We start from the raw sequence: 18051 nt of genomic DNA, 5'->3' as shown, positions 1-18051 counted from the left end.
CGGTGTGTTACTCGTTTAATTTATCAAGCATCTTGAGGGCAGGACATTGCACAAATATCCGGCCTAAGCTGACACATTAAAGATTTAACAAGATCTGTTAGTTGCTCTATCCGTCATTTGGCGGACCGACGACACACTTCACCAATGTAATGCTACATTCTGCAGAATGCAAAAACATGCCCTAAATTTCATCAGAGGTCTTTATCAAGAGAAATAGTTTGTATATGAATGCAGGAGATTGTTTTGGCTATAACATATCATGAGTAATACGGTATGTATTTTGTAAATCCAGTGGTATTTTCATTAAGGGATCTGGAATGAGCGTTTTGAGCGTTTCGAGCACCACAGACGTATCAGATTGCATTCTGAATACGAAGCATGTCTTTCTGATATCAAATAATTTTTGAAAATCACGATATAATACAAATTTTATGACAAATTATAAAATTTGATATTTTTTCAAATTTTTGATATATAACAGTCATCGAAGTAAATTTTATAAATCTAATGATATATTCTTATTAGTGTATGTAGCTGGGAGGAAAAGCCGACGATCAATTGAAAATTTTGACCTTTCATATTGAAGATATGGATTTTTTTGTTTTGGGAAAAAAATCCATATCTTCAATAAGAAATGTCAAAATTTTCAATTGATCGTCGGCTTTTCATTCCACCTACATATGCACGGTAAGTATAAATCATCAGATTTATAAAGTTTACTTCGAGTACTGTTAAATATCAAAAATATCAATTTTAATGATTTGCCATAAAATGTGTATTACATTGCGAATTTCAAAAATCAAAATTGTTTGATATCAGAATGACATTCTTCGTATTCAGAATGCAATTCGATATGTCTGATGTGCTCTAATGTCCCACAATAAATACTGTCCAAACGTTCATACCCCTTCCCTTAATGTTCTCGTTTCCAACACGAGTGCTACGGTCTTTTATAACAGACCAGAACTGAACACAAAATGCTCTAGTGAGATTAAAGTCCCGTGTCGTCAGTAAGTATGTAATAGATATTGATTCAACACTCAACACATATAGTAAGCATAGTCACGACGCAAAATTCCCGTGGTAGTTGCATGTCCTTAAATTCTACTTTAGGTGTAATGTAAAGTTTAATAATGTATGTTTAATTGTAATGTACTCCCCCTATGTCATCACGCCAAAGTACTAACACTCGAAAAGCGGAACAAATACAGGCCGCTGTGCCAAGCCACGTACGATGTATTAAGGTTTACGGCACATATGGCCAACTTAACATCTAGAGCGGCATCAAAATTAAATCGTTTGCGAAATGCCAAAATAAGTCTTGCCCGAATGCCAGCCGTTCACTTTTATTACCAACTATGCGCAATGATGTCGATATCTATATCCATGAAGTCTTGAAGCCACGAAGCACTCGTTACAAAGTCTCATTTATAATTGTATAATATACTTATTTACTTTCTATTAAACATGTTAAAGCCATACTATAACATTTGCTGAGGAGAACGCCCTAAAAAAAATTCAGGTTTTTTCACGATTGTAATGTACTTTAGTAAACAAAGATTCTCTGGAAAAATCAAGACTTTTAGGTGCCGTAGTTTTGTCAAAATCCGAGATTTTGAATCAACCGCCGGAACCGTCGTTTTATTATTACGATAGAAATATTAGTCGAACGCGTATGCGATCATCATAACACATACTACGTACACGGCGTGCGGGACACACACACACACACCCGCCAGGGGGTTCGTAGCACTAGTACATGTACCGGTAGTAAATTCCAATTTTCTTTGCTTTACCTCACTTGTTCGGCTCAAAATTAAAAGGGGATATATTTGACAGTAAAAGCTAACATTTTATGGAAAATAAATGCAAATCTATTTTTAAAGACATGTTATAATATGGCTTTAAGTATTATCAATCTATACATTGTAAATATCATCGATACCATCAATCATTTGCTTTGTTTTATTTTGTAAAAGTTATATCTGAGGTTCAAGCTTAGACCATTACTTTTATTTTTAGTTGTCTTATTTATAAATTAGTAAAAACCTCCTGTCTAAGAGCGCATGACAATTAATTTTACATTAACGTATATTGGACACAACAACACTGGGAAATCCCGAGAAATGCATTACCTTCGAATACTATAACCCGTTTATTCATTCATTTTATTCGACTGCAGAGCAGACGACTACAAACTTTTTCCAGGCACTACGATCCATAGCTAGTGAGGTCATAATAATATATGTGATGGAACATAAAGTGTACATCAACAGGGATGCTCCATTGGCATCCTCAGGATGTGTCCAAAGAAGATTATTTTTGATTTAATAAGAAGAGACATTCAAGAAGATGTAACCTTCAAATGATCATGAATTTATTTGGAAATACAACAACGCTAATCCTGTACACTCCATCATTAATCATTAAGCTATGCTTTAGTTTTCACTTAAATGGGCCATCAGAAATCGGTTGAATGATTGTCATGTAAAACGAATGTGATAGCTGGCCATGTATGAGGAAATAGATTTGCATTAGCTAGATACAACTGAGGAAGAAAACAATGTAAAAATACATTACGGTATATACTTTTGGTTCTTGATTTAATACCAAGAGACATTCAAGAACATGTTACTCGTTATGTTCTTACATTTACATTTATTTGTTTTTGCAATATATGAAACTATTTGCAACACCAGAATAAAGTGGTTTCTTGCCTGGATTTGACACGTTGCATATTTCACTTTGTAGCACTGCGCGTACTAGCACTTTGCACCAGAAGATTGCGATGTATGATACTAGAATCCATAGATGAATAAATAAACAGATATGAATTTTCCATGCCTGTGCCCCCTAGACGTATTAGAATTCAGCTGACGCTGGCACAGCGTTCAGACCTGGCGACATCTTACGCGCGAAGTTTCTTTTGTGTACGCTCGCGCTGTTTGCGCTATTTTTGAGTTTGCTCACGCGGTACCTGACTTAGCGTCGATCCCCACGGGCAACATGTCATGTTTCCGTGGTATGCTAGAATCATATTGGGATTTGGATTATCTGATATGGCTTGGGACAAAAATCTGTCTCACTGAAGTTATCTCAAAGGGATATCAATAACTTATTAATCAAGGAAACCGGAGAAGACTAAAGCTTCACCGTATTAAAAATGTTAAAGCGTGGTTTATCCCAGGGGCTTGTCCAAGTTGTCTGAACTAATGCCAATGTTCAATATTTAATAGCACTAGTAGATCACCCGCCTTTTTCGGCTCATAAATACAAAAGGTTGTTAAGTTTACATAAGGTCTTTGCTTGCTATGGTAATAGGATTAAGTTGCTGAATGTGTCAGGGCAGTAGGTTTTAACCAATCAAAAAACTTCCCCGTATGACTACTTTTTACCCTGCCCCCCAAATAGGACTACATAACAAAACCCGCCCTGTACAATTGTATTCAGTCAAATAAAGAAAACCGGTAGGACTACTAACATAGTACTCGGACTATTTTTTCACATTCCCTTGTAGGACTACACAGTAAAAAGTCCTTCGTAAGACTACACAGCAAAAAAAAAAGGTCCCCTGCAATCTGGCAATGTAACTTCAATAAAAAAATCCATCAGCCACGTTAATTGTTATTCATGAAAAAGAAAATTAAAACCAAATGTTGGAAAATATCTGTACTTTGTGACATCATACAACCTAGTTTTACTACAAAATGATATGAATCATTTTACAACTGGTCTTTAAATGCTCGTATGAATCATTTTAGTGCAGTGATAGCGCCATCTGTGGCTATTTAGTTTGAGGTTACACATGGTTTTGTCAAGTTAAAAATGCCAACTCATTTAGAGACCGTTTGTTTACCTATTACGTACTTAATCAAGCGTGAGAAAGTGACGGTGACAAACGTGGATACTTACTTTACTATGGAATCTCCGCGTTCGTCGTTATTCACGTCGTGAAATTCCGTTATAGACAGCCCGTCACCCATATCATACCTTTTCAATATTTACCCCTTAAATTTCCTTCATTATTCAGATTATGCACTCTATTAGGGGCTAATTTATAATTTAAGTCTGATCGATATTGTTTTTTGACATGAAATTGCAATTCAGGTACCATTTAAATCAACCAGGAAGGTGCAGTGATAAGATCCCGGGACAAGATTGGGTCCAAGCTGATTTGCACTAATATTACCGATATGTGTGTGAAATTATGGAAATACTTCATCGTATCTATCATTTACGGGAATCCCGTGCGATAAAAACATTACAGGAAATTTGTCGTTTTCCCATTTAAAGAAATATAATGCCAGGCCTTTGGGTATAACATTCTAGCGATTTGAAACAAGAATGCCAACCTAGTTAAGGTGACTGCGGAATGTGTTGGTCCATTGCAGTTGCTAGAGATATAGATGTTCGTAACTAATGGAGAAATCGCCACGATGAGAAACGGACGACAGAATGTGGGAAATGTGTTAACCCTGGGAAATAGGCAGGTGTTCTTATACACACTGACCCAGATGGTTATTTTAACAGTTTTCCTCCAGGTGCACTAAAACGCCCAAATATTTCAAGCCGCCAAATGACTCTAGTTAATTTTAGGGCCATCCCGGCTGTGACGTTTATATGGGAATGTTGGTACTTATTTTTCATTGGATAGAGGAGACCTATAGACAGTCATTGCCACATAGTACAGCATTTTTGGTTTGGTATAGAAATCCAGAGGGGATTGTCCCCATTAGTAAAGGGTGCAATCAAATTAAACATCAGTATGAAAAATGAAAGACTATTCGATGAACTAATCAAATTAAGTGGATTGTCTCTGTAGAATAACATAACCTTCTTATTCAATACCGTTTCCTTTTACTTTCGTCGTTGTAGAGAATTCTACCTTTCTTCAATCATTTATTTTTCAATATAATAATTTAGTCGGATTTCGTGACTAAAAAGGTTTAAGCGATGTAATTTTATTCCGGACTTATGTTTAATTGGTTATAGATAATGATTGATTTCCAATATCCTATGGTACATTGGAATTAGGTTGATAAAGAATAATTGGATCATAACTAGCGATTGATTGAGAGTGTAGGACTTATAAACAATTATGTTCTATAGTAGTATTAATTGTTCCAGAAAAATAGAAAAAAGCGAAGTATTGAAAACATGTTGACAAATCGGAACATGATAACCAGTCTCTTATTCTTAACGCTATACCCGATGCACAAAAAGTAGTTTTATTGTACATTTATAACTTGTTTCCAATCGTCTTGTGTCAGTTTTTTGTGCTTGTAGCTGACTTGTTTGTGTCATTGAGTTAAGTGAGTCGATTTGTGCGGACTGGAACTAATTTACTGCATTAGGGTAGCTGACTTTCTTTAAGTAGGCACATTTAGTTTTCGAACAAGGAAAAACATAACAATAGCAAAAACGAACCGCAGTAATAATAACCAACTCTTGTCATGCTTGTCAAGAAATATTTGGCTTGCCTCAAAGTTCTCACGTCCCTGCGGTGAGGTCTCATCAGTTTGACTGCATGTGACAAGCTTTATTTCTTGGTAAAACTTTCCCGTGTGCATTAACGGCTAACTTTGTCGTCTATCGGGTAACATCTCGAAAATTGAAGTGGAAGAAGTGCCTAAGTTTCAAAAATACTGATTCTGAGACATTGTAGGTCATATTTTTAAACATAGTTTTGAAAGTTGTAGTGTTAGCAATACTTATGTCATTTTCATCTATAGCCAGGCCTCTATAATATGTTTCAATTAATGGGTTATTCCAGAAATTAATGTCACCCCCCTAAAGAAGACATGTAAGTTTGTAACATAAATTTTTGGGAATTCCCAGACCAAAATTGTATCAAAAAAATGGGAATTCCCATTTTGACAATAAAATGATTAAAAAATTGGGAATTCCTAGTGTCCCTAAAGAAGACAGACAAACTTTTGCCACACTTTTTGGGAATTCCCAAGCCTAAAATAAAAAGGTGTCTTTTTCTTGGGAATTCCCATGTCTTCTTTAGGGTTGTGAAAATAATGACAATTTTTTGGGAATTCCCAGAACAAAAACTTTTTGGGAATCCCATGGGGGGGGTGCCTTTAATTTCTGGAATAGTCCAATGTTTGTTAAACATTTGACTTCTGACCCATAAAATAAATTTACGATTGGACTATTTTATTTTTATTCCCAGAACTTTTTAAGGGCTTGGGTATATTCTTCTTCCACTATAGTCTGTGATTCTTCACATAGGGACCGTAGCTTTTAGAATTACTGGGGTAACTGGCTATATTGTCAATTCTAAGGCACAGTCCTGTAGTGACTCGATCCTGTCCATATCTGGTGTCGAAGCAATAAGCCTTTTTGAAATATGGCGGGCACAAAGGAGAGGCGTACTTTGAAGTGAGTAATCTTTGTATGCTTCTCAGTTGACAAAAGAGTACTCACTTCAAAGTACGCCCTCTCCTTTTGTGCCCGCCATATTTCAAAAAGGCTTATGTAATATTCAGATATAAAAAAAATTATGACGATGTCCTTAGGATTTGAAGTTATCAATCAAGTTCACCTCATTTTGTTTATGGTTCTATGCTAATGACAATGGAAGGTAATCTTACCTGAAACTCCAGTTAAGAGGAACATCATCATTGAGTAGTACATCGTTTAGTCCACCTTTAGGGCAATACTCTGTTAATATGACAACGTCGGGCACTACAATAGATCCACCGATGAACTTACACAAGTTCGGATGGTGTATATATCTGGAAAATTATAAAACATTACATTGAGATAGTTGATTTAATAAAATGACAGAGCACACGATAAAATAATAGAATACACTGACATTCAAAATAACGTATTAGATTTTGAATGATAAAGTCAAGCACTAAAAGAGACCTTGAACATGTTAATGTTTGTCTTAACGTATCATGATGCCCTCCAGCTGTAGGACATATTATTATTCATGCATAAACATAAGCCACAATTCCACAACAAATCTTTCTACATTACTAGCAATTGCCGACATCAAGGAAAACTAAGAAGAAGCACACCGATAAGGCATCGCGTGTAATAAAGTAGTATCAAGGTAGAACGTCGCACCTATAGGCATCGAAGTCATCAGTTTTCGAAACCATAACATTGAATTGCTATATGATTTTTATCAGGCATGAGGTAAATGGCATATCATTTGATACGATCCTTAAACTAAACTGATTCATTCAACCAACCTATTTTAACTGAAACTCCAAGTATTCTCAAACTACTCTAAACACACTCCGCTACGGTTACAACAAATACTGCCTTTGGCACCTAGACGACACCAAACCAAATCATTTATGGGAGGCGTTTATTTTCCGTAACCCTAACCATCTAAGACATTGTACTCTTTGTAGAGCTGTACGTGAGGTATAGTCCCTGCTCGAATTCTCTTGTGGATGTGCATCATTACCATCTACATGCGTATTGACGATGGTCCTCATTTTAAATATCCTATTGTAAAAGTAAAATATAAACCTATGAATTGTGCAGAGTAAAGAGTGAGTCTCCGTAGATTTGAATATTTGAAACTTGTCGAGAGTAAATCAGCTTAAAATTAGGATATCGCGAATACTGACATGTACATAAATACAGTTCTGTTCATAATGCAGAATGCCGAATAACTGTTATAACTTATTATAGTAGCCTACATTACACGATTTTCGGAGTGGAAAAAAGCTGAAAAATAATATCGATAACTAGAGTAATGTCGCCCTCTATCGACAAAACAATACATCACAGTAGGTTTGCATTTAGATGCTATTGGGCGATATGCCGTATTTATCAAGAAAGCTCATACAGTGAGTGTTAACACTAGCTTTTCCGAGATCGTTGTTAAAGCCTGCTGCGACGTGCCATCAGCTCCAGGCACCTGTTTGATTTAATAAGACTAAATGGCCGTAAATTCAAGACTTAAATCTTGTCACGTCGTATTCCTTTTCTTAGTGCCTGAATATTGGCAACCATGAGTACCTCTATATACTCTTGAATTAATACGCCCCACAAATACTAACTAAGAGAGTCTGACATGACCTACAAATTTATCCCACTGAATTTATCAAATTAAAAAGGTAAATTTTTTATGTCACCCGTAAGCTTAAAACTTAACTTAATGTATTGGGATTAATGGTCTTAATAAATCCCTGTTGAATTATCTGATCTTGTTTAGGTTTACGCGTCTTTGATATTTTTTTTGTTACAGGTCATAGGTCTTAGTTTTCAGGTCTTAAGATATTGGTTTCACAGGTTTCAGGTCCCAGTCTTCCATATTTTAGGTTTTAGTTTTACAGGAAGTAAATCGTGAAGCCACAATAGACTGCTTCTTTTCTATGAGAGTGTAATGCTAAACGAAAGCTTTAACTGATGCTAAAACTCAGCATTGATATAAGTTGGGACTAATGGGTTTTGAACGGTCTTTAGCAAAGACCTGTTGAATTATTTATAGGTTAATGAACGCGTATTACTTGTTGGGAGAGAAATTAGACGAAATAATGCACGCGCGCTGATGTTGATGCGTCTAATGCACGAGCCCCGAAGGGGGGAGTGCATTAGACGCATCAACATCAGCGCAAGTGCATTAGACGCATCAACATCAGCGCATCAACATCAGCGCAAATTGTCTAATTTCTCGAGCAACAAGTAATACAAGTTCTTAGGTTTCACAGGTTTCAGGTCTTAGTCTCATATATTTTATTAGTTTACAGAATTCAAAATACTTCGGTCATAGTTTAGGTTTTAGTTTTATAGGTCTTGGGTCCTAGTTAACAATAGGTTCTTAGAGCTTAGTTGAAAAGGTTTTGGGTTTAGTTTTGCAGGTTTTTATCTTGATTTTATGTGTTTTAGGATTAATAGATCTCAGGTGATGGTTTTTACGAACGTCCTCAATACAGTATGATAGAAATCCTTTTAACAGATCTTTTTGATAAAGGGTTGCAACATACAGGGTGTCCCTGAAAGAACTGTATCTTCGGGAACTGATTTTTTGGTTATTTTAACGCATAAACCAAACATAACTAAATAACCGATGTGGTTGAGGAATATACCAGCTATCACATACTTTTTGAATTTTGACAATTGACCTCTCCGGTTTTAAATAATAGAAATTTACGAAACTACCTCAATTTCAATCCGTACCACAGAATCAAGTATCTATCAATGACAACAGACGCCTCATGCGCTGATGATGCGCAGTGATTAGCACTCCGAGTACAGATCATCGATTGATATTTGAATCCCTGGAAAGGTATGAAAATGAGGGAGTTTCGTAAAATTCTTATATTTCAAGAACAATGTGGTCAATTGTCAAAATTCAAAAAGTACATGATAGCTGATTTCTTCCTCCACCACGTCAGTTATTTAGTTATTTTTTGTTGTGACGTTAAAATACTCAAACAGACAATTAATTTTCGGACGATACAGTTCTTTCAGGGACATGTATGTTATAAGCATATAAACGGAAGCACAAGTAAATATCCTCAGATTACATTTTTTACTTTTTTGTTTATGATAACAATTTGGCTCTGCATGCTGTCTTTACAGTTGTGTTTTGTGGTCGACGGATAGCAACAAAAAAGGGAAGGTTAGGGTCGATCACGATGTCTGTCCAAAACACTTGATCATACATAAACTGCCCACCTTCCCATCTTTTGTCAAACATTTAGATTACAATCGGTATAGCTATAAACGATTCGCTCTCCGTCCAATGAACATGATTGTACAGACTACCCAAACATGTAAAGAAGCTATTCATTGGTCAGTGGTTAACACTTAATCGCTAGCAATTGAACTATAACACAGCTTTAGTCATGTGAATTGTCTGAGTGTTCTCCTTGTAAAAAAGGCTAATCTTGACATGGAGAATCTTGACCATGCCTGTCTTCTGTACAAGTATTGATATCAACTTGATCGCATCAATGTAAAATGGAGGGACAACTTTATCTGTTTGGAGGATGTGATAGCCGTGCAGGGGAATCAGGCCAAGTGTATGCGTCTGAAGTTGGTATGAAAGCATACATCCTCTTAGACGTGTTCTTATTGGTATAAAGCGTCATCACGTGATCATTGTCACAAATATTATCGTATAGAAGACTGTTTTACAAAAGGTGTATTAATGGTTGGAACATCTCCATGAGTATAAGTTACAAAGTGTTGGGTAATAAGGCATTTTGGTAATAAGGTTGAGTAGAATCAAAGGTTTAAAAGGTTTAGTTATGGGTGGAGAGTAATTTTGTGAAAGGGAAGAAGTAAGCTAGAAGAACATTGTAGAATAAAGCTTAGATGAGCTAAGCTGCCCTTTAGATACCCTTCTGCCATCACGGCATTTACCCGAGGTAGGAACAAGAAAAACAATACTAGATTGATATTATACAACTTTGCGCAATAAATAGTAAACCATTTTATTGGACAGCTAAAACATGATAAATCTGTCATCGTAAGTGCCTTAGCTATAAATTCAGGTTTTGGCCAGTCGACGGCATTAAAGATCAACTTACCGCCCGTCCACGGCTTTATAGATCAGCTTAAGGCCTGTCCACAGCATTAAAGTCTAAGATTTCAAACAAAATCAACGCCGTGGTACATGGATTTAGAAAACACTTATACTAGTTCGCCGAGAATCGCATACTTCAACCTTACAAATCCAAACTGCTTCACAAATACGAAGAATTCACAACTTTTCTTACTTATTAAAGGGTCAGTCCATATCAAAACAGATTGAGTGTACACCCACCCTCTTGGATTTTGCTCTCCTTTGGCTCAGGGTACCTTTCATGGATCCCTAGGTGAGGTCACAAGAAAAAAATTCAAATTCCATTTCGTTTGCGAATGGCGGGCAATCAAAGTTTGGCGACCTCGACCAAAATTGGGAATTTAAGGGGTCCAAATGACAAAGTGCTCTCTTTGAGGGCACTTTCTTCTTAATTGAATCAGTTGTGATCCTCTTTTGAATGTGGTCACTCACTGGCTGTGTCTGAAATACCTAATGCCAAAAAGATAGATTTCGGAATTTCGTTGGGATTTCAGAGGGGGTCAAAATCAGCACTTTGTACTGTTCAATCAAATTATCTTGATTTTGAAGGACCCATGATAATGTCACAGTGCACTTATAGGTCCTAATTATGTTCAGAATGGATTAACCATATGCCAATGTCTATGAGCAATTCAAAAAGAGAAATTTCTAGACCCCTACAGAATTTTAGGCCACCCCTAAAGTGGTTCAGCCACAAATGGCGCTTAAAATCGGCAAATTTTGACCCCTAATAACTTTAGGTGTACACCAGATATGAATTTCTAGTCTTTTGCATCTGAAAGAATGTAGTTTAATGTTACTAGGAACATAAGATTTGTTTTGTATTTTTGTGTTTTAGTATTAAGTTGACGCTTTCAAAAATAGTCATTTTTGCCTAACATACCATGCATACAGGATACGGTACAAAATGCCAATTTTAGTATAATATTTTTTTATATTTTTGATCATTTTATAGCCATTTGTATTATTTATCCTGATATTTCAAGTTGCTTTTGAGTCAAGTAATAAGAAAAAACTACTTTCTAATCCTCTGTATGGATTTTTAAGGGGTCAAAAATGCACTTCCTGGCAACGATGCACATGCAAAGTACAGGTTATGGGGGTCAAATGTTCAGAATGCTCCCAATTATGTCAAGTAATATATCAAATTACTCGTATGGTCATGAGGATTCAAAAAATGTATAGTTTGTTATGTGTCAGACCTTTCAGGAGGGCGCTATGACGAAAAATGTTCATAGGTCAACGACCTTTTTGAATTCTGACCATAGTTAATTAACAACGTCTGATTTTGGTAATTTTGGTGTCTAATTATATATGTTTTCTTGCATGAGAAATACAACTAAACTATACAAGGAACCGATGACCCTCTTTTGCAACATGGCTGCCAAAAGCATCCATATTGTAATAAGGAGGTCATTGGTTGCTTGTACAGTTTTTGTTGCGTAGTTGTATTTCTCATGCAAGAAAACATAATTAGACACCAAAATCACCAAAATCGGACGTTGTTAACTATGTAATAACAGGATAAATAAGACAATTTGCTATAAAGTGATCAAAAATAGAAAAAAGGGTATGTTGAAATTGACATTTTGTACCCATAACCTGTACATTATTAGTCAAAAATTGGGATTTTTGGGACCATCAACTTAGTATCAAAACACAAAAAATACAAAACAAATCTTATGTTCCTAGTAACATTAGACTACATTCTTTCAGATGCAAAAGACTAGAAATTCATATCTGGTGTACACCTAAAGTTATTAGGTGTCAAAATTTGCCGATTTTAAGCGCCATTTGTGGCTGAACCACTTTAGGGGGCCTAAAATTCTGTAGGGGTCAAGAAATTTCTCTTTTTTGAATTGCTCATAGACATTGGCACATGGTTAATCCATTCTGAACATAATTAGGGCCTATAAGTGCACTGTGACATTATCATGGGTCCTTCAAAATCAAAGATAATTTGATTGAACAGTACGAAGTGCTGATTTTGACCCCCTCTGAAATCCCAACGAAATTCCGAAATCAATCTTTTTGGCATTAGGCATTTCAGACACAGCCAGTGAGTGACCACATTCAAAAGAGGGTCACAACTGATTTAATTAAGAAGAAAATGCCTCTCAAAGAGAGCGCTTTGTCATTTGGACACCATAAATTCCCAATTTTGGTCAAGGTCGCCAAACTTAGATGGCCCGCCATTCGGAAACGAAATTGAATTTGAATTTTTTCTTGTGACCTCACCTAGGGGTCCATGAAAGGTACCCCTGAGCCAAAGGAGAGCAAAATCCAAGAGGGTGGGTGTACACTCAATCTGTTTTGATATGGACTGACCCTAAATTAAATCACCCTGGGACATTTTTTTTTCATTTTGTGCTTGAAATTGTCTGAATAAACATATACAGTAACGTTTTTACAGCTTATTTGTAAAACAACCTGCATTAATCGAATCACATTTTAATAATACAACTGCAACTTGCTTCTTGAAAAGATAAACGAAAGAAATGAAAATCGAATAAACAGAAAGACGAAAAAATGAAAGAGAAAAAAAGGGAAGAGAAAGAAAAGACAAGAAAATAAGAAGAGCAAACAGTAAATAACAGACAGATACATTTTGCTTTGAGATTTAGCGTGACACGATCCATAGTGGGTGAGCCAGGGGTTGAGAGGTACCACGGGATGGAGGTGGGGTGGCAAAGCTATACTTTTACCATAGGTAGTTGACATCATGGGCTACACAAAATGCCTGATAGCAATTTATCCGGAGTAGTTTTTGAGGCATATTGACCTTGACCTATTTTGATGCATTAGGTAGGTAACGAAACATCCTAGATTGTGCTATCCTATATCTTTATTTGAATTGATGTAGCAACACGAACGTTTTGATACATCTTCTGTAAATATCGGAGCACGTTGATGTTTTCGACCCTCATAGAGCCAAAAACGTAACCGTTGATCTTTTTCGTAATAACTCAAGAACGGTACGTTCTAGATAAGTCAAATTATACATTTTCTTAATCCTTATGACTAACGGAATACATAACAAAAATAACTTTTATCACAATTTAAGCAAGTTTGAAATTTGACCTATGTCAAGGTCGATGACCTTTACCCGCCTAAAGTGAATGAAGATAATGATAACAAATTTACTTAGTCTTTTCTTTCAAAATAAACTCAAAAGCTGTTGTAAGCCTGTTTGGTAGTATATAGTCACGTGATTGTGAATCAACAAGGGCAGTGAGTCGCCTATAGAATACTTAGTAATCGAAGGTTACAAATACCTAAATGCTCGTATTTGTTTTAATTATGGAGTTCCTGTACTCAAACGTTATCATGTGGCGCCTCTATTACATGCTTTAAATTGTTATGATGCCTGTTCTCCCACAAGAGGCTCTCAATCACAATATATTCAAGTCGAATCGACAACGTCAAAATAACCTCGCCAAATCTCCTTCAAACACATCTTGTGTCCAGTACAATCAACATCAAGATCATTTAAGCAAAGCCATGTCAATAACTTGGTGAAGCACCAAGGTGAATACAAAATGTAGGTGAGTTTTCAGTGGATAAATATTTATCCTTGAGAAGACCTCATGTTAGATCAATGACGTCAGCTGATACTATACTGCCTCTATTCGCACCTGTGCAAATTTCAACACACAGATAGGTATCTACCACTGACGACAACGACACACCTGAAAATACCCGGGTTATCTGGACAGTAAGGGATGTTTTATACGGGTTATACATGTTATATGGACAGTAAGTGATGTTTTATACATGTTCAGATGTATAGGTCCAGTGGACATTTAACTCCATCAAAGGGTTGTTTAACTTAAGTGTCACTGTTAGTCAAATTTCGCAATAAAAACACAACCCGACGAGAAATAAACCTTGGTGGTTGAAACAAAATTGCCTATATGTAGTTCTGACTCGTGCTCGACTGTGTGAAACTGGTCTGGTACTCTGGCTCTCAACATGATCAATGATTTAATTAGTACCGGGAGTACCGGGACATAGCTTAATGCACTAGTTCTTAGTTTACAGCACGATATATGGGACAAAATCGTGAGTGAATAATAGGGATAATAATAAAATCAGGATTTAAGTTGTTACTGACAATTGAAATGGAATTTCAGGATCGGAACATGACACCCGTGAATACCTTGTATAATTTCTACAGTTTGGTGTAAGGAGGTCAGTGATTATAACAATGCCCCATATTACCATGCGGATTTTTTTCCATCCATTCGCTAAGATGAAAGTTTAACGAAAATGCCGCAACTTATCGACCCATATCAGGCCTTATTATTATTTTTCCCCGTGAAAAATGGTCAGCGCGGAGAGAGTACGTGATTCAAGTCGTGAGGGTATTGTTATTTTACAGCTACCTTCGACTATATTTTATACGTATTTATAAAATTAATACGCACGTGACACATGGGCACGACATACGAAGACCAAGCATGCCATTGACCACTATACAAAAAAGGATAGGACCTCTTTAGATAAATATCATGAAATGTAAGTATTAATTGAATAGAAAAATTATTACACGGGGGGGGGGGTGTCCGCATTTGTAATATGTTATCAAAAACTATATTTTAAAAAAATATTTATGGACGGAAACGTTTACAATCACGACGTTGAACAAAATAGACACTTTTGCTGCAGAGTCTGGTGTTTTTTACCGCCTTTACATTCAAATGTACATGAAGACCCCGCTGTTTGAAGGCCACTTCCAGTCTTCCTGTCTACGAGCTATCATGGTAGCCCGGAGGTGGTCACGTGCGTATTCATAAATACGTATTTATAAATATAGTCGAACCATACTGTGTTACTTGTTTCTTAAAATAATAAATAAAAATCTAAAATGGTTTTGTAGATCATTCAAGGATCTATATGAAAGAGATTAAGGTTTTTGAGGTTTTTAGGGTTTAGATTTCACATTTTTATAACATATAGTAGAAAGGGCAAGATGTTATTTCATTTGTTTCCAAATATCCAAAAAAGGTTAGATAATTAAAATAGTGCACGTGACTGTGGCAGCTGTTGAAGTCCTTATCATAAAAATAAAACGTTTCTTGCATTTATATTAAGCTAGAGTACTGCTAGTAATTTACTGGTATCACCTGTTTCGTACTCCTGGCGTAACGGCGCCAATACTTTTGTACAGATAATTCTGCTTGACGGCGCGAAATCATGATTACATTTTGTACTTTCAAAGGTGCGAAACTGGGATAGGTGTTCGAATTTAAACCTATAAATCTGATAACCTCGTTAAAGATCACATTTTTCCTCGTCCCAATGTCAGTGAACCAAGTAATGATGATAGCTACCTGACGCACACTATCATCATCGTTACGTATTCCACATTACGGTATCCTATAAAATATATATATTCTGAAAATATCAGGCAGGCTCAAACAAATAGAAGACCTTTACATGATATCATGGATTGACACAAAACATTGCAGAAAATCTACCAATCTACATTTACAAAAATTACGTTGATTCATAAAACTCTGTTTTCTCTTTTAGCACGGGTTGACTTCTCATTACTTTTCACAAAGAACAGATGTATATATTGCGATATTATTTTGGATGTTCAATAGTTCACGTATGTTATACAGTTTTGTTTCTCTTTGTTCACTATATAGTAACCATCTATAGTCCGTTTGGATTTCTTGAGACAGTGGCGTCCGCGTGTTATGCACGCGCGATCAAAGGCGGTGCATCTGTACCGCGCGGTGATTACGTCCTACAGATGCACCGCCTTTAATCGTTCGTGTATCACACGCGGACGCTACTGTCTCAAGGAAGCCAAACGGACTATAGATGGTTACTATATACATGTATACTTGCAGGCGGTATAGGACACGCAACACGTGACGTTCGAGGCTGGCGAAAATACAAGGCTGATACACAGTTAGCAGTTATAAATTGAAAAATAACATACTTGCAGTGTGGTACATTGTCGTACCCCAACGGTTTTGCTTTGACACCACATAACAAATTTAGAATTGTTTGTGAAGATTTCGTGTTAATCCAATGGCGACGTCAAAAACGGCGATATCGCATCCACCACCGCCTCTATAGTTGCTTAACGAGGTACTACGCCTCGGGATATCTTTTTTCAGCCAATCTATGACCCGATGACGTACAACATGGCAAAAACGTAGTCCTTTTTTACTCCAACCCATGTACAGAATATCCTGTGGAATGCCCTACGTAATAAATAATATTGCAACACGGGATGGTGGACTCAAGAGGACAGACTCACCTGCTTATTGTCTTGTAGTACTACAATGATTACAAAACATCTTTAACTTACCTGATTTGTTTGACTTCTTTACGAATTCGCTTGTCTAATTGGAAGTTCATTTTATTCACCTTCTTGATTGCTATAGTTTGTCCATTTCTGAAAAGAAAGAAAGAAATGAAACGTCAGAATAAAGTGTTTTTTAATCAACAGGTATAGAGTCCTCACAGAATAATCCAAATTTATATTTGATGTCCTAATATTTCCTATCGTGAAAGAAACTCCTATGGTAAAAGCGTAAAGGTATCGTTTTACGTGATGTGGCAGGATATGGTACACTTGTAACACATTTTTTGTTACCAGTGTTATTGTTAAAAAGTCAAGTGACTGGGAAGTACTTTTATTTGAAACTATGAATTTCGGCTTTCCTAATATATCAGTTACTACACTATCTGTTAATATAACGAGTACTCCGGTACAATGGTTTGCTTTCAAATATGATACTAGTATCAATGTAATGTTTTGCGGGAATTGTGCTATATATGCAGAAAAATAACAAGAATATGCCATATCGGTCTCTTACTATATAAAACCGTAATGTGAACGACCTTTTCAAACAAAAAGTTGCAATGGTAATATTTAGATAAAATATATGTGCCTTTAAGTTTTATGCCTGAAGTAGATTGAACTGGCCTTCAACTTACAATATTCCTGTTTCAGTGAACATCTGCCTTGATTGCGCATTAGACGCAAAACCGCCACCACCTGAAGAAGCCGAGTTATTGGATCTGAAGCTAATGACACTGCCCATGAATGCTCGCATGCCGGTATCTATATGACACAAAAGTAAACAGAGGTAATAGGTAAGGAAACAGTCAGAGAGGATATATGCACGGTTCTTTTAGATTCAGTTCCAGTTGCCTTGATCCGGATCAAAAACGCACTATGTTACGTGTTTTAACATTAATTATACAGGCTGTATCAAAATGATTGGTACACATCAATTTTGATATTTATTGAAAAAGGCTGCTTCTTCCAAATGCAACATTGGATACGCTTGAAATGTCCACAATATATAGTTTACTTGTTGACTTATTACAATTAATTAAGCATTCATTATCAACGAAACGGATGAGTACCAACCATTTTGATACAGCTTGTACTCATGTACTCCAGCTCGCAATATCTCAATTTATCACGGGCACGCTATTTTTGACAGGTACGTCGTATTTTATTTTATATAAGG

General features: G+C 36.2%; 1 protein-coding gene across 3 annotated transcripts in view; it reads right to left on the bottom strand.

Moving 5' to 3' along the window:
• The window catches only part of LOC140143424 (atrial natriuretic peptide receptor 2-like), a 494558-nt gene that overhangs the window by 22950 nt on the left and 453557 nt on the right, over positions 1-18051 (bottom strand). For all 3 annotated transcript variants that reach the window (XM_072165300.1, XM_072165359.1, XM_072165403.1), the window contains exons 8-10: positions 17510-17636; positions 16878-16964; positions 6603-6746 (exon numbers count right to left, since the gene is read on the bottom strand). In XM_072165300.1, the coding sequence (XP_072021401.1) occupies positions 6603-6746; positions 16878-16964; positions 17510-17636 (358 nt within the window). The remainder of the gene's footprint in view (positions 1-6602; positions 6747-16877; positions 16965-17509; positions 17637-18051) is intronic.

Source organism: Amphiura filiformis, chromosome 1, assembly GCF_039555335.1.
Source record: "Amphiura filiformis chromosome 1, Afil_fr2py, whole genome shotgun sequence".
Classification (NCBI taxonomy): domain Eukaryota; kingdom Metazoa; phylum Echinodermata; class Ophiuroidea; order Amphilepidida; family Amphiuridae; genus Amphiura; species Amphiura filiformis.
Note: the sequence above shows the minus strand (reverse complement) of the source record. Positions and strands in the feature narration are given on the sequence as shown.